The sequence below is a fragment of the Suillus subalutaceus genome (genome assembly GCF_016647625.1).
Source record: "Suillus subalutaceus strain FC151 chromosome Unknown DFJ58scaffold_99, whole genome shotgun sequence".
Taxonomy (NCBI): Eukaryota; Fungi; Basidiomycota; class Agaricomycetes; order Boletales; family Suillaceae; genus Suillus; species Suillus subalutaceus.
The window spans coordinates 136,179-155,219 of NW_024540348.1; the positions used below are offsets into that span (position 1 = coordinate 136,179).

Here is a 19,041-nt window from a genome sequence, read left to right on the forward strand (position 1 = left end):
ACTTATTTTACTTGGTCTGGCGCCCAAGTGCGTCAAGATGCTCAAGGCTTCGATTTGACTTGGAGGGCAACTTGAGTGTCTTACCATCAAGCCGACAAAGACACTCAGACAATTAAAGCACTTTTAAGACAAAATTTTAACTTAAGCATTGCAAGAAAAAAAATGATTATATTAAGATGCTAGCTCGAAAGCATGGTGATCAATGAACCTATTTACGTAGAATCCTCGATATACATCCAGAGAATCGTAGAATCGAAGGCCGCGTGGTACGAGCTGGGTACCAAATATTGAGAGCAAGTGAGCACCGCGAATGATACTGTCAATATGGATGATGGACAACTCGCGAGAGCCGTCGTCGTTGAAAGATGGTGCCACCATCCACATTCCCGTGAGCTCGTCTCGTTCCTCGCCGATGCGATGGAACCATTGAACGAGAGCACATGGGTATGTGCGACTGTTAGTGAAAGTAAAAGAAAAAAAAAAAAACAGAAAATTCGAACGACATCCATGCTCAACATTCCGTCGTGCCTATCGTCCGTGTTGATGAAGGCGCAGTCGAAGCGAGCCGGTCCATTGCGCCACGAAGGCACAACACGAATGTGCGGACGGCGCATACCAGTGATTCCACTCGGATCACTGGGTGCGATAAATGTTGCAGTGGCGGAGTGAAATATTTTGATTAGTCCTGTGTAGGACGGACAGTCGCGAAGTGGGACGTCGGCAGAAGAATGGTGGTTGTCCGTGTGGATTTGGTCGTATAGGAAGAGGCGAATGAGGTGCGGGAACGATGCAATGTCGAGTTCATCCGCGAGATCGGCAACGGTACGAGCGCGTTTTCGTTCTGAAGGTGTGTTAACAAAGAAGGTGAGTGAAGGGTTGGATACGCACGAAAAGTCCGCGCTAATTGCACATTAGCCATGACGTCCACATCATCTACAACGCCCTGATCCTTGACATCATCAAAGTCGTCACTCTCGATAGCGAAGGGATTGGTTCCTGCATGCGCTCGATTCTGTTGGACCTCTGGGTCTCCATTGTCGTTGTCGATATATGAGGGCTTCTCATAGTGCTGCCGCCGTTCAGTTCTGAACCAAGGTTCAAACGCGAACTTTTACGAACGGGACTGATGTCCGGTTATAGGTCCGACATGTGGCGCGGGACCGAACCCTACGTAGGTTCTTCATTCGGACTGTGTCGGATGGATATTGGACGCGTTCAGACCAGTCTGAACCAGTTCGAACTCACTACTGACGTTTATTCAGTCCAAACTATTGACATGTATTCACCGTTGCTTCTTGTCAGTTCTCAGTCATTCATCCAGCCATCCAACCTTTTGACATTTATTGGACATTTATTCACCATTGGTTCTGGTCCATGTTTTCAGTTTGTTCATCCAGTGATACTGTAAGTTCATCACCGCGATTATCACTGACAATGTCTGACACGATTAATGGCATTTTTTCAGTTTGTTCTGGTCTTACTGTTTATGCGGACTGTCGGGCCCAGCGGAGGATAAAAGCTTTGGGAATCTCAAGGTCAGTTCATTCGTCAAAAATATGTCGATCCCTGCAGTCAATGCTAATGGCACGTTGAAGGATGCATCAGAAATCGCGTGGTTTCATGATGTCAATGATGATGCCCCCATCCCTCCCCAGCCCAAATCCTCTTCAGCTATCTCCTCTGCGCCCTCTCATCGTACTCTCGACTCCTTTGTAGTAGGCCCAATCCGGAAGCCTGCTACTGTTATTGCCGGTGCTCGCCGCTCTGGCCGACCTACAAAGCCTTCTGCTAAGGTGCGAGAAGCAGCAAGCAGTACTGTCCCCGCAAAATGTTCAGGTGCTGCTATCTCACCTGTTGTCACCAAACGTGCCCTTGTCTCTACAAACACTGTTGAGCCCGATGATGAGGCCGATGAGGTTGACGAGGCCGACGAGGTTGATGAGGCTGACGAGGCTGATGAGGCCGTTGCTGATTTAGACAATGCCGAAGAAGACCAGGAAGCATATGAGCATACCAAGGCATTTGGAGATGCTGACAGAGATGTATGTACTCATTTACCTTTTCAATTGTCCTCGCATTGTCCTCACGCTCAATCCAGCATCGCAAAGCCTTGAAAAAGGACGAGCGCACAGCTGACCTCTGGACAATATTCACAGAAGAGAAAGGCCACAAGAATGTGCATACAGGCGAAAGCAAAGATGGTTGGTGGTGAAATGTTTGCAGGTTAGACACTTTCTTTGTGCTTCTTTGCGCTTTCTAACTTGCCTTTTTGTCCTACAGGGAGGCGGAGGTGCCTCTTCAACAATGTTTTTTAAAGGCAGTATTTCAACGCGCCGTACACACATTGCCCAGTAGGTGATGCGTTGTTAACTGTGCTTGTATTTTGACTATGTCGGAAATTTCCTATTTAGGTTTCATGGCCTTGCAACGTGTTGCAATGACCCAATAACAAACCTAGGTCTCAACGTGATGCAATAAAAGAGTCTCACGTTCCAATTATGTTCCAATTAGGTTACAATCGAGCCTTTCAACCAAAATTTCAACCAAGTTGGGTAATAATAGCAACATTGAAACTGGATTACGATCCAAATCTCAAGGTGTGTTTCAATAATGTCAGAATAAACATGCGTAGGTTTCAAGTTAATTCGGACATCCTTGAGACAGAATAAATTTCATTGTAACAATATAGCCATTCAAATGATTCAGATATTCAACCTAATATGTATAATCCTCTACTATTACCACTACTACTTCTTCTTGCGGGATCTCACTGGCCGACCAGGTTGCTGCCCTGCTGTATCAGCTGACAATGAAACTGGTGCAAGTACCCCAGCCTTTTTGCCTCGGCCCCGTCGAGAAGACGATGACCCAGAGGCTACAGCTTGTGACGTGATCTCCCCATTGCCAGGCATGTCAGAAACTGCTGGTCCATCAGTAAACAACAGCAGTAACAGCTGCAGCAGGCACAACGAGCGCAGTAACAGCAGCGGCAGGTACAAGTGCAGTGGGTGTGGTAACAGCAACTATAGGCACATTGGTATTGCCTGTGAGCGAGACTGGAAGTTGAACAGCGGCGGAAATGGGAACTGGGTTGATGATAGTTTCAGTGGCCTGCAGTGATGTTGCAGGGGTGATAGCTTGTACAGTGGGAGGGACAGGTGGCGCAATGACAACTGGAGTGTCAATTGTTGGTGAAGTAGAGGTTGTGGGAGGTGCGGGATCTTCATTGATAGTCGGAGAATCTGAATCTTTGCGGCCAGCATTAGCAAGGGCTAAGCGCATTAAGTCAGAAGTGAAATCTTCGCCTTCGGCTTCTGAAGCTGCAACATTCGAGGTTGAGGACTGCCAGACGTGAGTGTCGATTTTCTGACGGATTGAAATAATGCGGGGCTCTTCCCAAAGTGTGACCCATAGTTGCTTGTAGGCCGTGAACATGGCTGCGTACGGTAGTCGAGATCTTGCACCAACTCCATCTTTAGTGAATGAAGTGTCCGAGGACAGAATAAAAATCAACTAAAAATCATTAGACACTGAGAACGGATGATAGCGAACAAGGGACAACTTACCGCGACCCAGCCCCAGGCAAGAAGACCGGGGGTGCATGATGTTATGCCCCACTTCCGAGCATTACACTTAGCGCGCGGCTACCCAACAATGTCCAGTGAATTTTTTCCGAACATTACAATTCTAATCGCCTGTTATACACACATTAGTACAAGCACAGTTTCTTCAGGCAGCCATAGCAAAAATACCTTTGCGAGCGGTTCCCAGTTACCGAAAACTGTTGACATCGTTGGGTCCATTTCTTGCCTCGTAAAAAGGACGGGTGGAAACTTCGAAGGTGGTTGACCAAGCAGTTCTGGATGTCGGGGATTGTATCTCGCTTCGTAAAACTGGTGTCGAAGTAGGAAGAATCAAGGCCAAAAATACGCCCTGCCATCACTCGCAACTTGCCAATCTCACTTGAGCGACCACCTTGAAGATGTTGTCCCAGCTGTGGTGTTATATACCAATAGTCAATATAATAGATCACATAACAATGAACTTCAGACCACATACCAACGATTGGAAATGAGTAGTCGGTACAAAGCGATGGAGATGATCTGGGAGAAGCGAGTATAGCTCTGTTATAAGACAGAGTTCTTCTGCGCTCTTGGTTGCATAGCGGCTCCCAGATAGGATGGCAGGTGGAGGCTTTGGCACAGGAAGTTTGAGGATGCGGTGCGTGGGTGGGAACATCTCTGCAATGATACCATACTTGCGGGAAAAAGTTGCAAGTTCAGCGTCAAAAGCTTTAAGCTCATCTGGAATTTGGGTACTCGAAGACGATCGCCGTTGATTTGCTGATAATGTCTTATTCGTCTCGCCTAAAGCACGATTATTGTTCTTGAGCGTTTGGTTTTCGAGTTGTAAGCGCCGGATGATCTTCAAGGACCATGATTAGGAGAGCATATCGTAATACATAGTTGCAGGAATGAAACATACCTCCATGTCCTCATGTCGCGGCATCCGACCATTCAAGGCCGATGGCTGGCTAATTGACGAGGCGCCGACAGACCCAGGACCAGAGTCTGATTCATATTCAGACGAGTCAGAGTTATCAGGTGCGTTAACTTGATGGGGAGTGTGCTGGGGCATGATAGGCAGGATTTGCGCAGTAGATTGGGAGACTGGTGGCCACAATGATGCGTGATGGGCGGTGGGGAATTTATAGTCGAAATTTGCTGTGTGTTGACAACCGAACAGCGTTTGATTCAGAATCGGCACCAAGGGAAGATGATCCATGCGGCAACTTACGTGCATAATGTACTTGATAATATGTAATAGCATGTCAGAAAGTGATATGAATCAGACATGAGGCATTAGCTTACCAGTGTGGCGTCGCCTGGACCATATCAATGTTCAGCATTGCAAAGACCTGAAATCACAAGAGATGAGTAAAAGGGCAACATAATTTGAACGCACCATTTTAACAAGCAATGAGCAACAGTAAAACGTCGTCTAAGGCTCTGAATCAGCGATGCATGGATGTTGGAACCAAATTGAAACCAAATTGCAACCAACGGACTTGGCCGAAAAAACACGATGTCAGCTTATTACATAATGCTGTAACCGTCATGCTCACTGTTGCAGTTATTATTACTGTGATAATATCCCTGATAAGCAATTCAACACGTTCCAACTGCACGAAATTTAGTATCTGGAGCGCGAGGTGTGTCAATATCTGGAGCACGAGATGTGTCAATACTTATCTGAAGGGGGAACGCTGAGGGAGTTTGAGGACATGGTCAAGAAGGATTTCATAGGTCAAGGACATTATTACCCAACTTATGCTCTGAAACTCCCTTCCCCCTCAAAGACAACCCCTCCTCCTACCATGAATCCTCCTCCAGCTGCTTTGGCACCAACATATTGTGGCGCAGGGCATGTTTCAACTGTGCGAAATTAACCAGGAGTGCGAGATGTGTCAATATCTGAAGGGGGAATGCTGAGGGAGTTCGAGGACATGGTCAAGAAGGATTTAGTAGGTCAAAAACCTTACCCAACTTACACTCTCCCTTCTCCCTCAAAGACAACCCCTCCTCCTAACACAAATCCCTTTCTGCCTCCTCCATGTATCATGGCGCAGGGCATGTTCCAATTGCGCGAAATTAACCTGATGGAGCATGAGACGTGTCAGTATCTGGAGCGGGAATGTCAAGGGAGCTTGAGGACATGGTCAAGAAGGATTTCCTAGGTAAAGGACCTTTCCCGACTTACTACACACCCATTTTCCGAAGCTCATGGGAGCAGGAGGTTATCACAACTGGTGTGGATGTGTGCGTGTGTGTGGGAGGGGGGGGGTGCACAGCGGCCCATTGCCTTCTGTGCCGAGCCTCGAGGTGTGCCAATGCCAGGTCTGGCCCTGACCCAATCTAGATTAATTTAGGCTAGTCTGAACAAGCAAGTGGCCGCAACTTCAGCTGTGGCTTGAAGACGTCAATGAGAAGTTCTCTAGTCACAGGTGCGCTTGAGAGGTCGAGGTAGGTAAGTCCACCACATGTGAAACCGGCGCGGAAGATGCTATCTCAGCCGGATCTTCCATGGTGAGTGGAGATGTGAATGTTTGGTCACCATACAGTGTGAGCTCCCAGACTCGTGCTGCTGCCGGTGCACGAACAGGGAAATCTATGATACTGGACCCAGTTAAATAAACATGCGGGGCCAGCACAAGCAAGTGCAGGTGAATGGTTGAGTCCCCAAGAGCAATAAGTAGATTCAATGTGACACTAAGAACGCAAAGTGACACAATGACGATGTAATGAAATGGACGTAGTATACACGCAAAAATGAAAGTGTTAGGGTGTGAAGTGTGTAAGTGTAGGGGAAGGGTGGAAAGGCAAATGTAAGGCAGGATTGAACCATACAAACAAAAGGGAGACGCAGGATGGACGAACCATGGACTTCCTCTCATCATAATAACTCCCCGATCCTTCAATCTCCTCGCATTCAGTTGCCGTCGCATTGGCACTTGCCTGTGTGGACTGGGGCGGAACACCAGGTGTTCGAGGGTGCTAGAATGTGTGTGGGATGGTGGTGACGGGGTGAGGGCATGAACAGGTGCAGGCATGAAGTTGCGTGAGGGCTGCGAGTGTGAAGTTTCATGAGGGATGCGTCAAAAGAATAAGGGTGATGGTAGACGAGTGACGAACCTATTAATAACCAGCCTCTGCACGAATCTCCTTCATTCGAAGGAATATATCTGTGTCAGTCGTATCAACAACCAAGAACTCGTTCGCTCTCGAACTATCCTCTGCCAATACACAACCGCGGATTATTGACTGGACCGAAAAGCACTCAGCAGAGGCTCTGGGCTTCGCCTTGACTCGCCAAAATTTGAAGTCTTTATCCTTCCGCGGTCGAGCGCCCACCGGTTGATCGTATGGGAGTGTGAGTGCAATAGGATAAGTGACATCCCCAACTATGCAGGTGAAGACTAACAACAGTTTGGCGAAGATGGGACCAGATTCTGCCTGCAGGATGACGCAATCATATCGAGGGGATCCATGGAACATTGGATTACATCGGAGATAGTCCACGGAAATTCGCCAGTCAACGAGTGACTCGTAGCTGACTTTGATGAATCTGAACTCGGTTATCTGAGCAAGGGTGAGATATTATCAGTAATGTTATTCAAGGGCTGCAGATGTTCAACGCACCATGTCATTCGCAGCAAGTTGAATACGTCTTCCATTGGGAAATGGTATACCATTAGCAGCGAATGCACGATTCAAAAATTCATTTAGTTTGATCCGGAATCGATCAAAGGCTGCATCGCCTGCGTTAGCTGCTTCAATCTCTGCAAATGATTTGGTTGCCTGCTGCGAACCAAGACTAAAATGCTGCGTGTCAGTTGGTTCAGTTGATTCGAGCCCATCTGAATCAGCCTCCAATGGATCAGGCACGATTGATGAACCGAAATTCTGCGCATCAAGGCACTCCATCTTGCTACGAATGTATTCCGCAACTAAGCTATCATGGTTGTATCGAAGAATCTTTAGAGCATCTTGCTCTATCAGCACTCGATTCATATTGTATCTAAGAAGCTGGTGCATTACCTGTTCTGCGAAATTCTTGAAGTTTGTGCGATCTTGATAAGCATCCTTCAGTGGGCCGTGCATTTTCTCATTCGGCTTCGTATTGTAGTTTCGAGTGACGCCCTTTGCCTCGATGTCATCAAAGAGATGAGCGGAAAGATGCATCTTGGGAAAGTTCCATGACTTCTCTAGGAAGTCTGCTGTATCTTTGATATATATCTGACTCGTCAATCTGAATTAGTAGCGTCAATTGATGACATACACAACAAAACATACATCCATGAGTTCAGTAAGTTCCAACAATGTATTTCGGCCATCCCTGATCGTATCCTCGGTGTGGACCTCAAGCGATGCATACGTGTTGAATTCCACGTAACTCCGAATACAACGAAGCAGAAGGTAAGCCTGTGGGTCCAGATCATGTTTGAATACATTATGGGCAGCGAAAACAATCAGCTATTAAATGAAGTGAATAATTGATCGAAAGCTTGAAATTAGATATACATACCTTTGATATATCCTCGTATTTTGTTCCATCAGCAAAGGATATTGACACCACCTGGTCAAAATGATTCAAATTTCGCCAATGTGGAAACGATTCGAAGCTGGCAATGTAAATTATCATCTATGTACCTATTACAGACAAAGAAATACTTGCAAGGCATCAATTAACACTGCAGCTTGCCGACCAGAATTAGTGATCCATTTTTGCAATTCCGTCCACAGGTGATCGAACTTTCCCTCATCGTTAAAATGAAGTTTGTCAAACGATAAAGCTTGGTAGACATCAGTGTGCTCCATGGTGTCAAATGCATTCTGACGGTGACAGTGGTAATGTTAGACGAAATGAAACAAAATCGAGGTGAAAGACTTACATCGACATCACGGAGGCTCTCGGAGCTCAATATCTGCTCTCGTACTTCCGCTGTCATAGAGTCTCGAGCCCGAGCACGTAATGCCTTTGCATCTCCAGATGAGCGAAGCCGATATGTGTTTAGTCCCTTGGAGAGCTCCTCACGAGGAATGAGGCAGACAGGGCAAGGAAACTTTCCCATGAGTCCACGAATCAACACCATCACGACTCTATAATAACAAACAAACATTCAGGTTCAGATACTACCTAGTAACATTTAGATCACTCACTGCTCTTCATAGTCTGCAGATAGTATCAGTATTATTGGATAGAAAGTGCGGACAACATCATCCCAACATCTAACAGGAGATCCGAGCTTCGATAGTGGCGCGAGACAAGCAAGCAGCATCAAAAACGATGTATGCCATACCGCGTTTTTGAAATTGACGAAGGCCGGCTTTTTGGAATGTTTCTTGTCTTCTTTTACCTATTGAAGTGCCAGTATTAGTTAGTGATAACACAATCATTGAGTAAAGCAAAAGCTACTAACAATGGGTAACCAACCTACAACTCGCCCACCACCCAAGCCCTCACCATTACGAACAGCAGCAGGAAGATTAGCGCACCGCGCAACTATCGGATAACCTTTTGCACGACCAAAGGATGATAATTTGGCTTTGTCTGCGTAGAGGACAAACGCAAGTGGTTTGCCATCTGATGGTATCTTCGACTGTTATGATATTCAATTAGTATACCGAGACGCACATTGAACTTGTAACACGAGTAATAGCACCACATACTTGATGTTCCCAGAAGGCATTAGCAGTCCAAGGCTCATGAATATACCGAATGAATTTTTCGCCATCGAACTTCGAAAGCTGTTGGGCATCGAAAACGAAATGTGGACCAACTTCAGGATCTTGAAGTAGGTCCACCGCCCAGTCCCATAGTGAGTGATGAAAAAATGGAAAGGTCTGATCAATGCCTTGGAAGGGCACGACAACCTCTTCCTTCATAAACTATGGTATTCAAAGTTAGGACATATTCTACACGCAGAGTGATCAGATACAGACAGGAGTCAACTTGAACGAGGCTGCATCCCACGTGTCCCGCACGTCTTTACGATTTCGAAGCGTAAACAACTCGCATCTACTGCGGTGAATGAGTTTAATGAACCGGTCCGTCTGCTCATGAGTTAGTGCAGCTTCATGGGCAAGTTCGGCCACTTCAAAGTCAATACGAGTGCGAAATGGACGCCAGGGCTCAGGATCAACTTTTGGAGGTGCTGCTGGGGCACCGGGGGCCACATCTATAATCCTCGAAGTGGTAAACTTGTGTAGGACACCCGCTGTTGGGGTGGTACCGGACTTGTATATCATCAACTTCAAATTGAGATACAGGTGATGCCGTTCTGGACGGCGGCAAATGATCTAAAATACAGATGAAAGTTGCAAACTCGGATGCGCAGAATGGTTTTAAGACATACCATGTTCAGACGCCTGTCCTATATCAGTATCATCTGGATGACTGAAGTCGATATCGTTATTGATGTCCTGCGAATGATCGTGGGCAGCTTATCAGTGGTCGAATGAGTTAGGATCAGTGATTAAGGTCGCGAGACGATCACGACTCACTAAAAGCAGATGGTCTCTCGCCAACAAAAACACTACCTTGCTGTACTTGTTCTCTCTCTACAGTGTGTTTACATTTAGTATTTTTAGCATGAAGCCGTAACGTCTGAAACAATGAACATACCTTGTTGAATAAGCCTCGCAAGCTCAATGTCCTCTCTTCTTTGTTTGTATCGCTTCCGGCAAGCATTCTCGTGTGTTCGGAATCCTCGACGACAGTATTGTGTGTTACAATATGAACACGTCCGGGGTGTGGGGTCAGAAGGCATCGAGATCAGTTTTGATCCAGTGGCAAGTCCAAGATTCAGACGCCTGGTAAAATTCGTTGAAGGTCTTATTATTAATAGGCCTGGGGTAAATTAAATACTATAAAGAGACTCACCTGTTTGAGTCTTCGCAGAGTCTGATGGAGAGATGCTGGGTTCAAACGATAGAGTTGAGTGTGTGATGATAAGCTCTGAGGGTCTGGATATTCGTTCTAACATCATTCATACTAAAAATCAGTCTAATAATAAGACTTGACAACTGTGATAACGCACCTTGTAAACTATTGAAATTGTGCAATTTGACAGTCGAAGCGGTCTGAGGTGTGACTCGGTGCGTCAAAAGCAGGATTGAGGGCAAATTGAGGGAGGATGGTGGTAGGAAGCAACACTGTAACAGCGACGTGATTCATTGACGGATAATACATAATCGAACCTGATGCATCATTACTAATGATAGGTACAACTCGGTATCAATTATGTGACTCACTTTCAATGTCCCAACTTCGGTATGAATATTTCTATTGGGTATCAATAATAGAACTCAGGTGCAAAGATCTCGACTCGGTATCAATACGGTTGGAATCGAGTCTCAGAGGCACGTGATTGCAACCGACTTAGGAAATTTCCGACATAATGTACCTTTGTCCAGCAATCCGAAGTGTCACTTCCCGATATACAAAAGTCGCTGCAACGAGCAGGGAGTCATGATGCACGAACGTGCTATTCCAGCTGCTGTCAAAGAATCTGGTGCCGTCCAGCATGTGGAGCTAGACAATGTCTCAGCGGACATGTAAGACAACGCTAATATATTATAACCTAGACAATGTCTAGGATACAGGTTAGCAAGACTGAATACTGGTAATCGTGGTATACGTACCTCAGCGGACGTGTAAGACAATGCTAAGGTAACACTACGTATGAGCAAGATATATAACCGTCGAGACTCGGAATGTTCGGTATGGAGAGGTTCACCGGTGACAACGACACCGGTGATGGCAATATGGTGTTGAAGTTGATGAGATTCGATAAGGACGAAAGAGGAAGAGAAGAAGACAAAAAGGTCCCGGAGGTTAATCCTCCGGGACTGGTACCATGCGTATGTATCTGAGTCGTTTCGTCCAACACAGCAAACACTTGACTGCTCTCTTGTCCCTAAGCCACCTCAATTCACCAAGGCCGGCCTAACTGACTACATTGTTGAGCTCATAGTAGCCGAGGACGAGGCAGTTTCAACTTGTCGATAAGGGGCCATTTTGCCATCTCCTCCAATACCTTCGGCCAAGCCTAACTGAACAGCACCTTCTTCATCGTACTAAACTGCGTGACGAGGTTTTGGAGAGAGCTCGAGTTGCTGTGGAGCTGAGTTAAGGAAAAGCTTCAGCATATTGATAGCAAGGTTTCAATGACGTTCGACTCATGGACTTCACTTGTTGGCGATCCTTTCCTCTCCGTCACCGCACACTATATTGATGCCCCTGCTGACAAGCCTCGTGAGTGGGAGCTCAAGACCGAGCAACTTGCCTTCAAGCCCATTGTGGGCAATCACAGTGGCGCCAATATTGGCAGCATATTAGTGCAAGTCGTCACAGATTATGACATTTGTGATAAGGTGCGTTGATTCGTTCTCGTTCCCTCACTTCATTTGTGCTTACATGGCTCCTTACAATCCTAGATTGGCTGGTTCACCGCCGACAATGCAACCAACAATGATACCGCTATCCAGGCTGTTGCCAAGGTCATTGACCCTTCAGGCAAGAACTGGAACTCTGTTGAGTGTCGTGTCCGTTGTATGGAGCACGCACTCCATCTTGCCTGCAAAACATTTTGTTGAGGATGTTGATCCTACATCAGGCAAGTTCTCTCCTTAAGAAGGTAGCTGAAGAACAGGACGAGGAAGAAACCGAGTTTGATGTTGCTGACGCTGTTGGAAAAGCTCTCGCACTCGTTACTCAGATCCGAAAGTCCCCGCAAGCACGTGTCTTCTTCAACAAGTGCTGCACTGAGGTTAACGTTCCAAATCGAGAGCTTCTCAAATGGATTAGGAGACACTGGGCTTCCCTCTTCAAGATGTTGGAGCGGATTATTCAGTTGCGCAAGGTTTGTTGTTTCTTTTCTAATACTTGGAATTTAACTAATGTTAATCAGGGAGTGAACCGGTTCACACAACTTGCTGATGACAGTGACGAAGTTCCCAATTTGCAGGGCAAAACATACGCAGCCTTCAAACTCACGCTGCAGGAGTGGTCGAACATGGAGGTCATTTGAGATGTGCTCCAGGTCAGTTTCTGTCTTCAATGTGATATTTCTAATACTGACCAGGTGAACAGGAACCTGCCAATGCTCAACAGACTTTCTCTGCCACCCAGGAACCTACAGTATGGCCCACCATCCCTGTTCTCAAATTTCTTCAAGAGACGTGGGAAACCATGGCCGGTTCATCAAAGTTCAATGTCGTTTCAGCGTCCATCATGTCTGGCTTGGATAATCTTCGCAAGTGGTATTGAAAGACAAATGACACGGATGTCTACTTCATTTGCCTTGGTATGTAACTGTTTATGTTACACCATCTCTTTCTGATTAAGTTTGCACAGCCCTTGATCCCAACTACAAAGTCGCATATGCCAAGGCAAAATGGTTGTTGCAGGACTTCAATGATGGTATGAAACGCCTCGAGAACGTGGTAAGTCCTTTCAGTTCCTGCTGATCTACTACCTTTGTACTAACCTATCTAGTTTGACAAGTATTATCACGCCCCTTCTTCGACATCTGTCACGCCACATTCTGTTGTTGTACCGTCACTCTCTCACCAAGGCTCGTATGGGCACAGTTGGATGCGTGACACAATCAAAACTCGTGTGTCAGATGATGCAGCTCATCAAAGGCCTCACCAGGAACTCGACAATTATCTGGCTGCGCCGCTGGAAGAAGTCGATAATGTAGTGGCATGGTGGGGTGTGAGTTCATTTCATCGTATCATTCTCCCTCACAACCTAACTATTGTTTCTTCAAAGCATCACTCTATTCAATATCCCACTATGGCTTGCATTGCAAAAGACTACCTCGCTATTCAAGGGTCTGCCATTGCATCTGAACGGGCATTCTCGAGCGGTGGTATCACCGGGACTACTCGTCGTAACTCCTTGCTACCAACGACATTCGAGGCACTTCAACTGTTGAAGAGTGCGTATCGTCAAGGCCACATCTCCGCAGCGGTGCAAGCTGAGCTCGCCGTTGTGGAATAGTTGTTATTGATGTATTTCGAATTTTGCAAATGATTATATCGCGTTCAGCAGTTCGAACTGGTCCGAACCTGAACCTGACCATTGTGAACCCGTTCGAAGTGGTCCAGCCCAGAGTCCACCCTACCTGTGTGAACTTGACCGAGGTTTGGTTCTTGGTCCTCAATTATCTTGAAAAAACCAGGATGGAACTGAACTTCGGCAGCACTAGCTTCTCAACTAGAAATTCAGTGAGTAAAACTCAATTAAAATAAACAGACCACGTACCAAATGAATTGTTGTAGCTGACGGCACAAGACCCTTTGAGCATGCCGCGCGTTGTGAAATCAGCTCTTGCTGCTGCGACTTTGTCCAAGCGCTGATTCGTAAGGAGCATCTGGCTGAGTGCATTGTACTTGTTTGAACATCGCCATGGTTGCTTTACCGCCTTGATATGTTTTGATTCCATTATTGACGAGCACAGGCCGTTTGCAGCACCAAACATTCGGATGAGAAGCTCATAGTAAAGAAGAGAGTGTTGTTGGGGTAGGGAAATGTCAATGCGGACACCGGTAGTCTGGAAAATAGTCTGGTAAGTATGAACACGCCCAAGGGCATCTTTCAGCGCTGCGAGAGTGTCGTCTGTCACTATGTTCACATGCACGATGTAACAGAACTCTAGCAAGGCTCGAAATGCCCAAACCATATCATCTGGTACGTGGCCCTCAATTGCTGGTAGATAGACCTAGATAACAGCTGTGTAAATTTGATAAACGCGAGATAGTGAATGAAAACATACCTTCATCAAAGCTTTGGAGTTGTGGCCGGTCCATTGCGAGAATCCATGCCCTTGTGGAAAGCATCGTAAGCCAGGGAAGGGTGGCGCAGAAGCAATTCTAGTGTATTGTCAGTTATCACAACAGGAAGCGGCAGATTGAAAAAAAAACATACCTTCGGTCAATATCATCTACAATTGCCTTAGCGCGTGTTTTGCCATGCGTGAGTTCGAGATACTGACCCACCCATTCAACAAGGTGGTCCTTGAATGTACCTTTGATGAGCTGGTGCAGTATGTTGGGGGCAAGGAGCTCGTGAATGTCGGCACGAGGAAAGTCATTGGTGAAGGGTTATGGAGTGTGACTGTGAGTTCAACAATGCACAAATGATATGGGGGGGGAAACATACCACTAACTTGCAAATGATACCATACTCGTCCCAAAGTATACCAAAATCTACAGAATCCACAAGCACATCTGTATGTTCGCGTGACCGAGAAACACCTCCTTCATCAAGACTTGAAGGAAATGCAAGGCATCTGTGAATACAAATGAGACTGGGGTCATGAACACGGATACGAACAGGCGGTGTCCTGAGGATATGGTAGCCACTTACCTTCCACACCAATCTTTGACCATGCATGCCAATACTACCTGCTCTTCGTAGTCTGCAATGTAGGGTCCAAGGCCATATATAACGCACCGGTAGTGTCCGTCGCCACAACATGTGACTTCTGGAGTCGTCATTCCAGGTTTGAGGTTGGCAAAGATCCTCGACAACAAGGAGTGAAACAGCTGCTTCTTGAATTTGCGGTATCTAATATCATCTGCATTTTTTTTTTGCCGCTGCACACAACAATGTGAGCTTCAAAGTAGATTAGGAGAGAATCAGGTACATACTCTTAGGGATCGCCAAAAATCCAACCAGAGCCAATGCGTTGCGATTCGCCTGCCGGACGTTGTTGTGAACGTTCCCGATCGAGAGATATAGAGGGTAGTAGTTGTTTTGACCAGTAGCGACAGACACTGTCGTCTTGTCACTGCCTACAATGATGGGAACGAAAGCCGCACCATGCGTTTGTGGGTCCTGTGCGATTTCGTCCTGTACCTGACATCAATACGAGAATATACTAACAGAAACGAAATATGTACTGCTTGCTGCCAGGCCCAGTCTCCTGACATGAAATCCTTATAGCGGCGCTGCTCATCCTTCTCCTGAAATTTGCGGGTAGGGCGTATAATCAATTCCACCTTTGAATTCTGGATTCATGAGCATGTTCTTGACAACGGTATGAGGGTCCCGGAACCAAACCTCGTGTGACTGTTCCATCCAAAGCGGACACTCTCCAGCAGGTTTATCGCCATTGTACTTCAGGGAGAAGCTTTCCCATGTGACATCATCTAGCGGTGTTGCATCGATAGTATTGTACAGGTCCTTGTAGTCGGCAAATGGTGGATCGTCGCGATGAACAGCGAGAGTGATTCCCCACAGGTGGAGAATCTTGTTGATATCACCAGCGGACATCTGGTTTTCAGTGTACATGAAATCCTGCGCACTCGAATTCCAGTCAGTTGCGATACGGAGTCCAGTCGTCAGGACTTTTTGCTGTGTATGGTGGAGGAGGAGTGCCAGGATCAACAAAGTTGCCATTCTCGTCACAAATACAACCTGTGGGTATAGGTATTAATCAGATACAAGCCTGGCACCACAGCACAACTATTGACTTACCAGTCAGTGTCTCGTGATAATCACGAATAAGTCCATGCTTCGACTCCCAGAGCTCATTGTTGGTGCATCTGGGAGCTTCTTCATCTTCGATTTCTTCAACAGAGGTGTGTCATGTGCGTTGCGATTCAGGATGGGTAAACGAGTGGCTATGGGCCGAGTTTTGATGAAGTTTCAGCCCAGAGGTATTTTTCAACCAGTGTTTGCAGCCTGGGTAGGGACACTGGATGCGGCGGGCACTAAACGCCCGTCGTTTGAGCTGCGCATGAGGGATCTCGTCTGGCATGATGGATGGGAGGCTAACTGAAAAGCGCAAACCATTAGCAAACACACTAGGGAGAATGTAATATAATACATACAAAACAGGGTGTGCGACACATAACTTAGAGTTTCAAAGTCCATAGTGACCGCTCAACCTTACACCAAATTTTCTCCTCCACAAGCCTGACCGTTCAAACAATGGTGCACCCAAACACTCGTCCTAAAAATGCGAACCAGCATCCTGGTGAGATCCTCCTCCAGGACAAGAGGAAAAGGCACACTGCTCGTCAAATCCAGGAAGACAACGACCAAGCTGAGCATGAGCGGCAGGAGAAAGAAGCCACTGATCAACGCACCACCGAGAAGATTGCATCTATTGAAGACAAGAAGGCGTTGAAGGACTTGAAGATCCTTTTGCATGCGCCAAAGCCTCGGCCTCGGGCGCGTCCTGTGTTGAAGTCGAAGGTGAGCCAGCCGAACATTGAAGATGATGATGAGATTGTAGAAGCAGCTGAGATGGGGGATGTCGAAATGGAGGACGTAGCTGCAGGCAATAACGATGGCGATAAGGACTTTCATCCAAGGTAAGGTTTCAGGAGACTCACCATACACAGAGACTGACTATGTGGTATCCAGTGAGGAGGAGGAGGAGGAGGAGAATGAAGAGGTGCAGCTGAGGAATAAGCATGTCCAGAAGACAGCATATCGTGAGGCTGTCCATGCTGAGTGAAGTGTTAATAATACAGGCATCAACATGAGTTACAATCAGAATTCGAAGGTCGATATATCAGATCAGGCTGATCCAACAGCACGTGGTGACCAGAAAGGCAAGAAAGGAGTGTAAGTCATTATTGTTCCCATCTGCCATGTTGTTACTCACCGAAACGACTCTTTTTCATCTCGATCACCTCAATCGATTCAGTGCGGATGTCTGCGCAGCTAAGGACGACTATGCGGGGGTGGGGAAAACAAAGGACTGGGCTGAGAAACTTGCAACAAGCAAGTTGCTCCACCCTCAACTTGAAAGCCTTCGCACTGAATCACACAGACGGGTGTCCTCAATCACCACCTCGACTGCTGTTTCAAAGATCTCGAAAGTGGCTAGCACCAGCACTAATCCCACTGGCAGCCCGCACCCCACAAACAATGTTCAAGGCAATCTTGAAGAACCTACCACAGTGTTTCAGGATGAGGACGATTCACTTGAGTGTGAGGCTGCGTTCAAGGCTACCAAAAAGCCTGGTGCCAGGCAAACGACTTCAACAGTATTTCTTTTATTTTTTGTGCATTTGCATCACTCTCACTCCCCACTCAGGATATATTGGAAGTCAGTGGTAACAGTTTATCACCGCCTCCATCACGACCAAAGAAACGTGCACCAATAATGGCAAGGACTGAGTCCTTATCCTCCCCCCCTCCTCGTGCCCCCCCTTCTACGCAACCATCCAGAGCCACTGCCAGGTTCATCCTGACTGAGCTCGCTACTGACTTGTCAATGGACATTGACTTTGGCAAGAGCGAGGACACATCACCACCTCCTGCCCCTGTGTCAGAAAAAGGCACCAAACACCTGACAACTTCAGTAAGCCGGTACTTATTTTGTGATACCCCTCTCATTTTCTCTCCGCTAAATATAGACCGGCGTCAGCATCAATAGCCAGCCCCCCCCCTTCGAAACGAGCAAAGACAGAGCTTACAGAGCAAGAGTGCCATGTCACGCCACGATGGCAGTGGCGCCAATCACCAGTACCAGAATGATGACCTTCCTGAGGGATGCCAGGATGGTAATACCTGGCGCCGGGTGTTCATACCAACTGTCGCACACTGGGCTGGTGGAGACATTGAGCCTTGGGGTCCTGAATACGAAGACTCAAGGGAAACCATGCAGGAGATTTGGAACCATATATATCGGGGGTAAGATCCAGCACGAGATCTCCAGATCTGGTGCCGTTTTAAAAGTGGTAAGTCCATATTTGTTTTTGTGGTCATTCAGAAGTTCACCAACATTTGTAGGCCAAACAACGTCTCATGGAATGGCGTGGAGGGTTCGGTGTTGCAGCTTGCTCCATCCTCACTGCATTTTTTGCACAGGACACTGATTTTTTGGATCCTGCAGCTCGTGAGGACTTTTCAAGGGCCATGCTGAAACATAACCGGATCATTTTCAGGGATAATTTAGGACTCGTTCCCAAGGTAAGTGGCTACAATGACTACTATGAAACCAACTAATTATGTGTTCGAAGGACTGGACGGGCATGTGGAGATCCCCTTTCGGACTTCAGACATTCACATCACACCTCAACTTTACCTTCGGCCGTGTTGAAATCCTCGACCTTGACACCAGAGAGCATTAGTGTGCAGGCCGCATTTGCCCTCGCCGTTACTGCTGTAAGTCGTTCAATTTCTGCCGTTCAGTTGTCTAAAAATATTATTTTCAGGTTTATCATACTCTTCAGCTCATCATTGATGGGAACCTCACTTTCGAAGTCGTTCAAGAATCCTGCAGGCAAATGCAAAGGTGCGAAGACCGATGGCGGCGATATTTGGACCCCCATCATCACGAAGGGCGAGCAGTTTGCTTTCAGCAAACCTATCTGGGGGCATATGACTGTGAAACTCATGGGGCCCATCATGGCGCTTTCCGACGATGCCTTCGCGAGCATTGTTGCAGAGGCACAACAGTATGCCAATCATGCTGAAAAGTATCAGGAACTCGAGGACTACCACCAGTGA

General features: G+C 46.8%; 6 protein-coding genes across 6 annotated transcripts; 2 read left to right on the forward strand and 4 right to left on the reverse strand.

Annotated features, from left to right (window-relative positions):
- Window positions 1–171: 171 nt before the first annotated feature.
- DFJ58DRAFT_747584 (uncharacterized protein) lies at window positions 172–1,184 on the reverse strand (the record flags this gene model as incomplete). Its single annotated transcript, XM_041387535.1, has 4 exons — window positions 172–454; window positions 517–841; window positions 889–1,069; window positions 1,116–1,184. 4 exons carry the CDS (start codon window positions 1,182–1,184, stop codon window positions 172–174), a joined length of 858 nt encoding a protein of 285 aa, XP_041240875.1.
- Window positions 1,185–1,556: 372 nt separating this feature from the next.
- Window positions 1,557–2,212, forward strand: DFJ58DRAFT_731110 (uncharacterized protein; the record flags this gene model as incomplete). Its single annotated transcript, XM_041385992.1, has 2 exons — window positions 1,557–2,042; window positions 2,099–2,212. The coding sequence occupies 2 exons, from the start codon at window positions 1,557–1,559 to the stop codon at window positions 2,210–2,212; spliced, it is 600 nt and encodes a 199-aa protein (XP_041240876.1).
- A 719-nt stretch (window positions 2,213–2,931) lies between these two features.
- DFJ58DRAFT_843936 (uncharacterized protein) lies at window positions 2,932–4,638 on the reverse strand (the record flags this gene model as incomplete). The annotated part of the gene is made up of 5 exons (XM_041393020.1): window positions 2,932–3,513; window positions 3,567–3,644; window positions 3,776–3,994; window positions 4,060–4,425; window positions 4,486–4,638. The coding sequence occupies 5 exons, from the start codon at window positions 4,636–4,638 to the stop codon at window positions 2,932–2,934; spliced, it is 1,398 nt and encodes a 465-aa protein (XP_041240877.1).
- Window positions 4,639–6,695: 2,057 nt separating this feature from the next.
- DFJ58DRAFT_717591 (uncharacterized protein) lies at window positions 6,696–10,330 on the reverse strand (the record flags this gene model as incomplete). The annotated part of the gene is given in 13 exon segments (XM_041384375.1): window positions 6,696–7,139; window positions 7,200–7,535; window positions 7,599–7,796; window positions 7,854–8,033; window positions 8,086–8,182; window positions 8,251–8,393; window positions 8,453–8,660; window positions 8,721–8,917; window positions 8,981–9,160; window positions 9,231–9,449; window positions 9,504–9,718; window positions 9,738–9,860; window positions 10,186–10,330. The coding sequence occupies 13 exon segments, from the start codon at window positions 10,328–10,330 to the stop codon at window positions 6,696–6,698; spliced, it is 2,685 nt and encodes an 894-aa protein (XP_041240878.1).
- Window positions 10,331–13,781: 3,451 nt separating this feature from the next.
- DFJ58DRAFT_843939 (uncharacterized protein) lies at window positions 13,782–15,972 on the reverse strand (the record flags this gene model as incomplete). The annotated part of the gene is made up of 9 exons (XM_041393021.1): window positions 13,782–13,785; window positions 13,827–14,290; window positions 14,345–14,441; window positions 14,497–14,606; window positions 14,731–14,860; window positions 14,938–15,148; window positions 15,222–15,429; window positions 15,474–15,581; window positions 15,634–15,972. The coding sequence occupies 9 exons, from the start codon at window positions 15,970–15,972 to the stop codon at window positions 13,782–13,784; spliced, it is 1,671 nt and encodes a 556-aa protein (XP_041240879.1).
- A 534-nt stretch (window positions 15,973–16,506) lies between these two features.
- DFJ58DRAFT_843940 (uncharacterized protein) lies at window positions 16,507–19,041 on the forward strand (the record flags this gene model as incomplete). The annotated part of the gene is made up of 9 exons (XM_041393022.1): window positions 16,507–16,892; window positions 16,945–17,015; window positions 17,055–17,148; window positions 17,231–17,573; window positions 17,624–17,890; window positions 17,946–18,269; window positions 18,322–18,501; window positions 18,552–18,661; window positions 18,765–19,041. The coding sequence occupies 9 exons, from the start codon at window positions 16,507–16,509 to the stop codon at window positions 19,039–19,041; spliced, it is 2,052 nt and encodes a 683-aa protein (XP_041240880.1).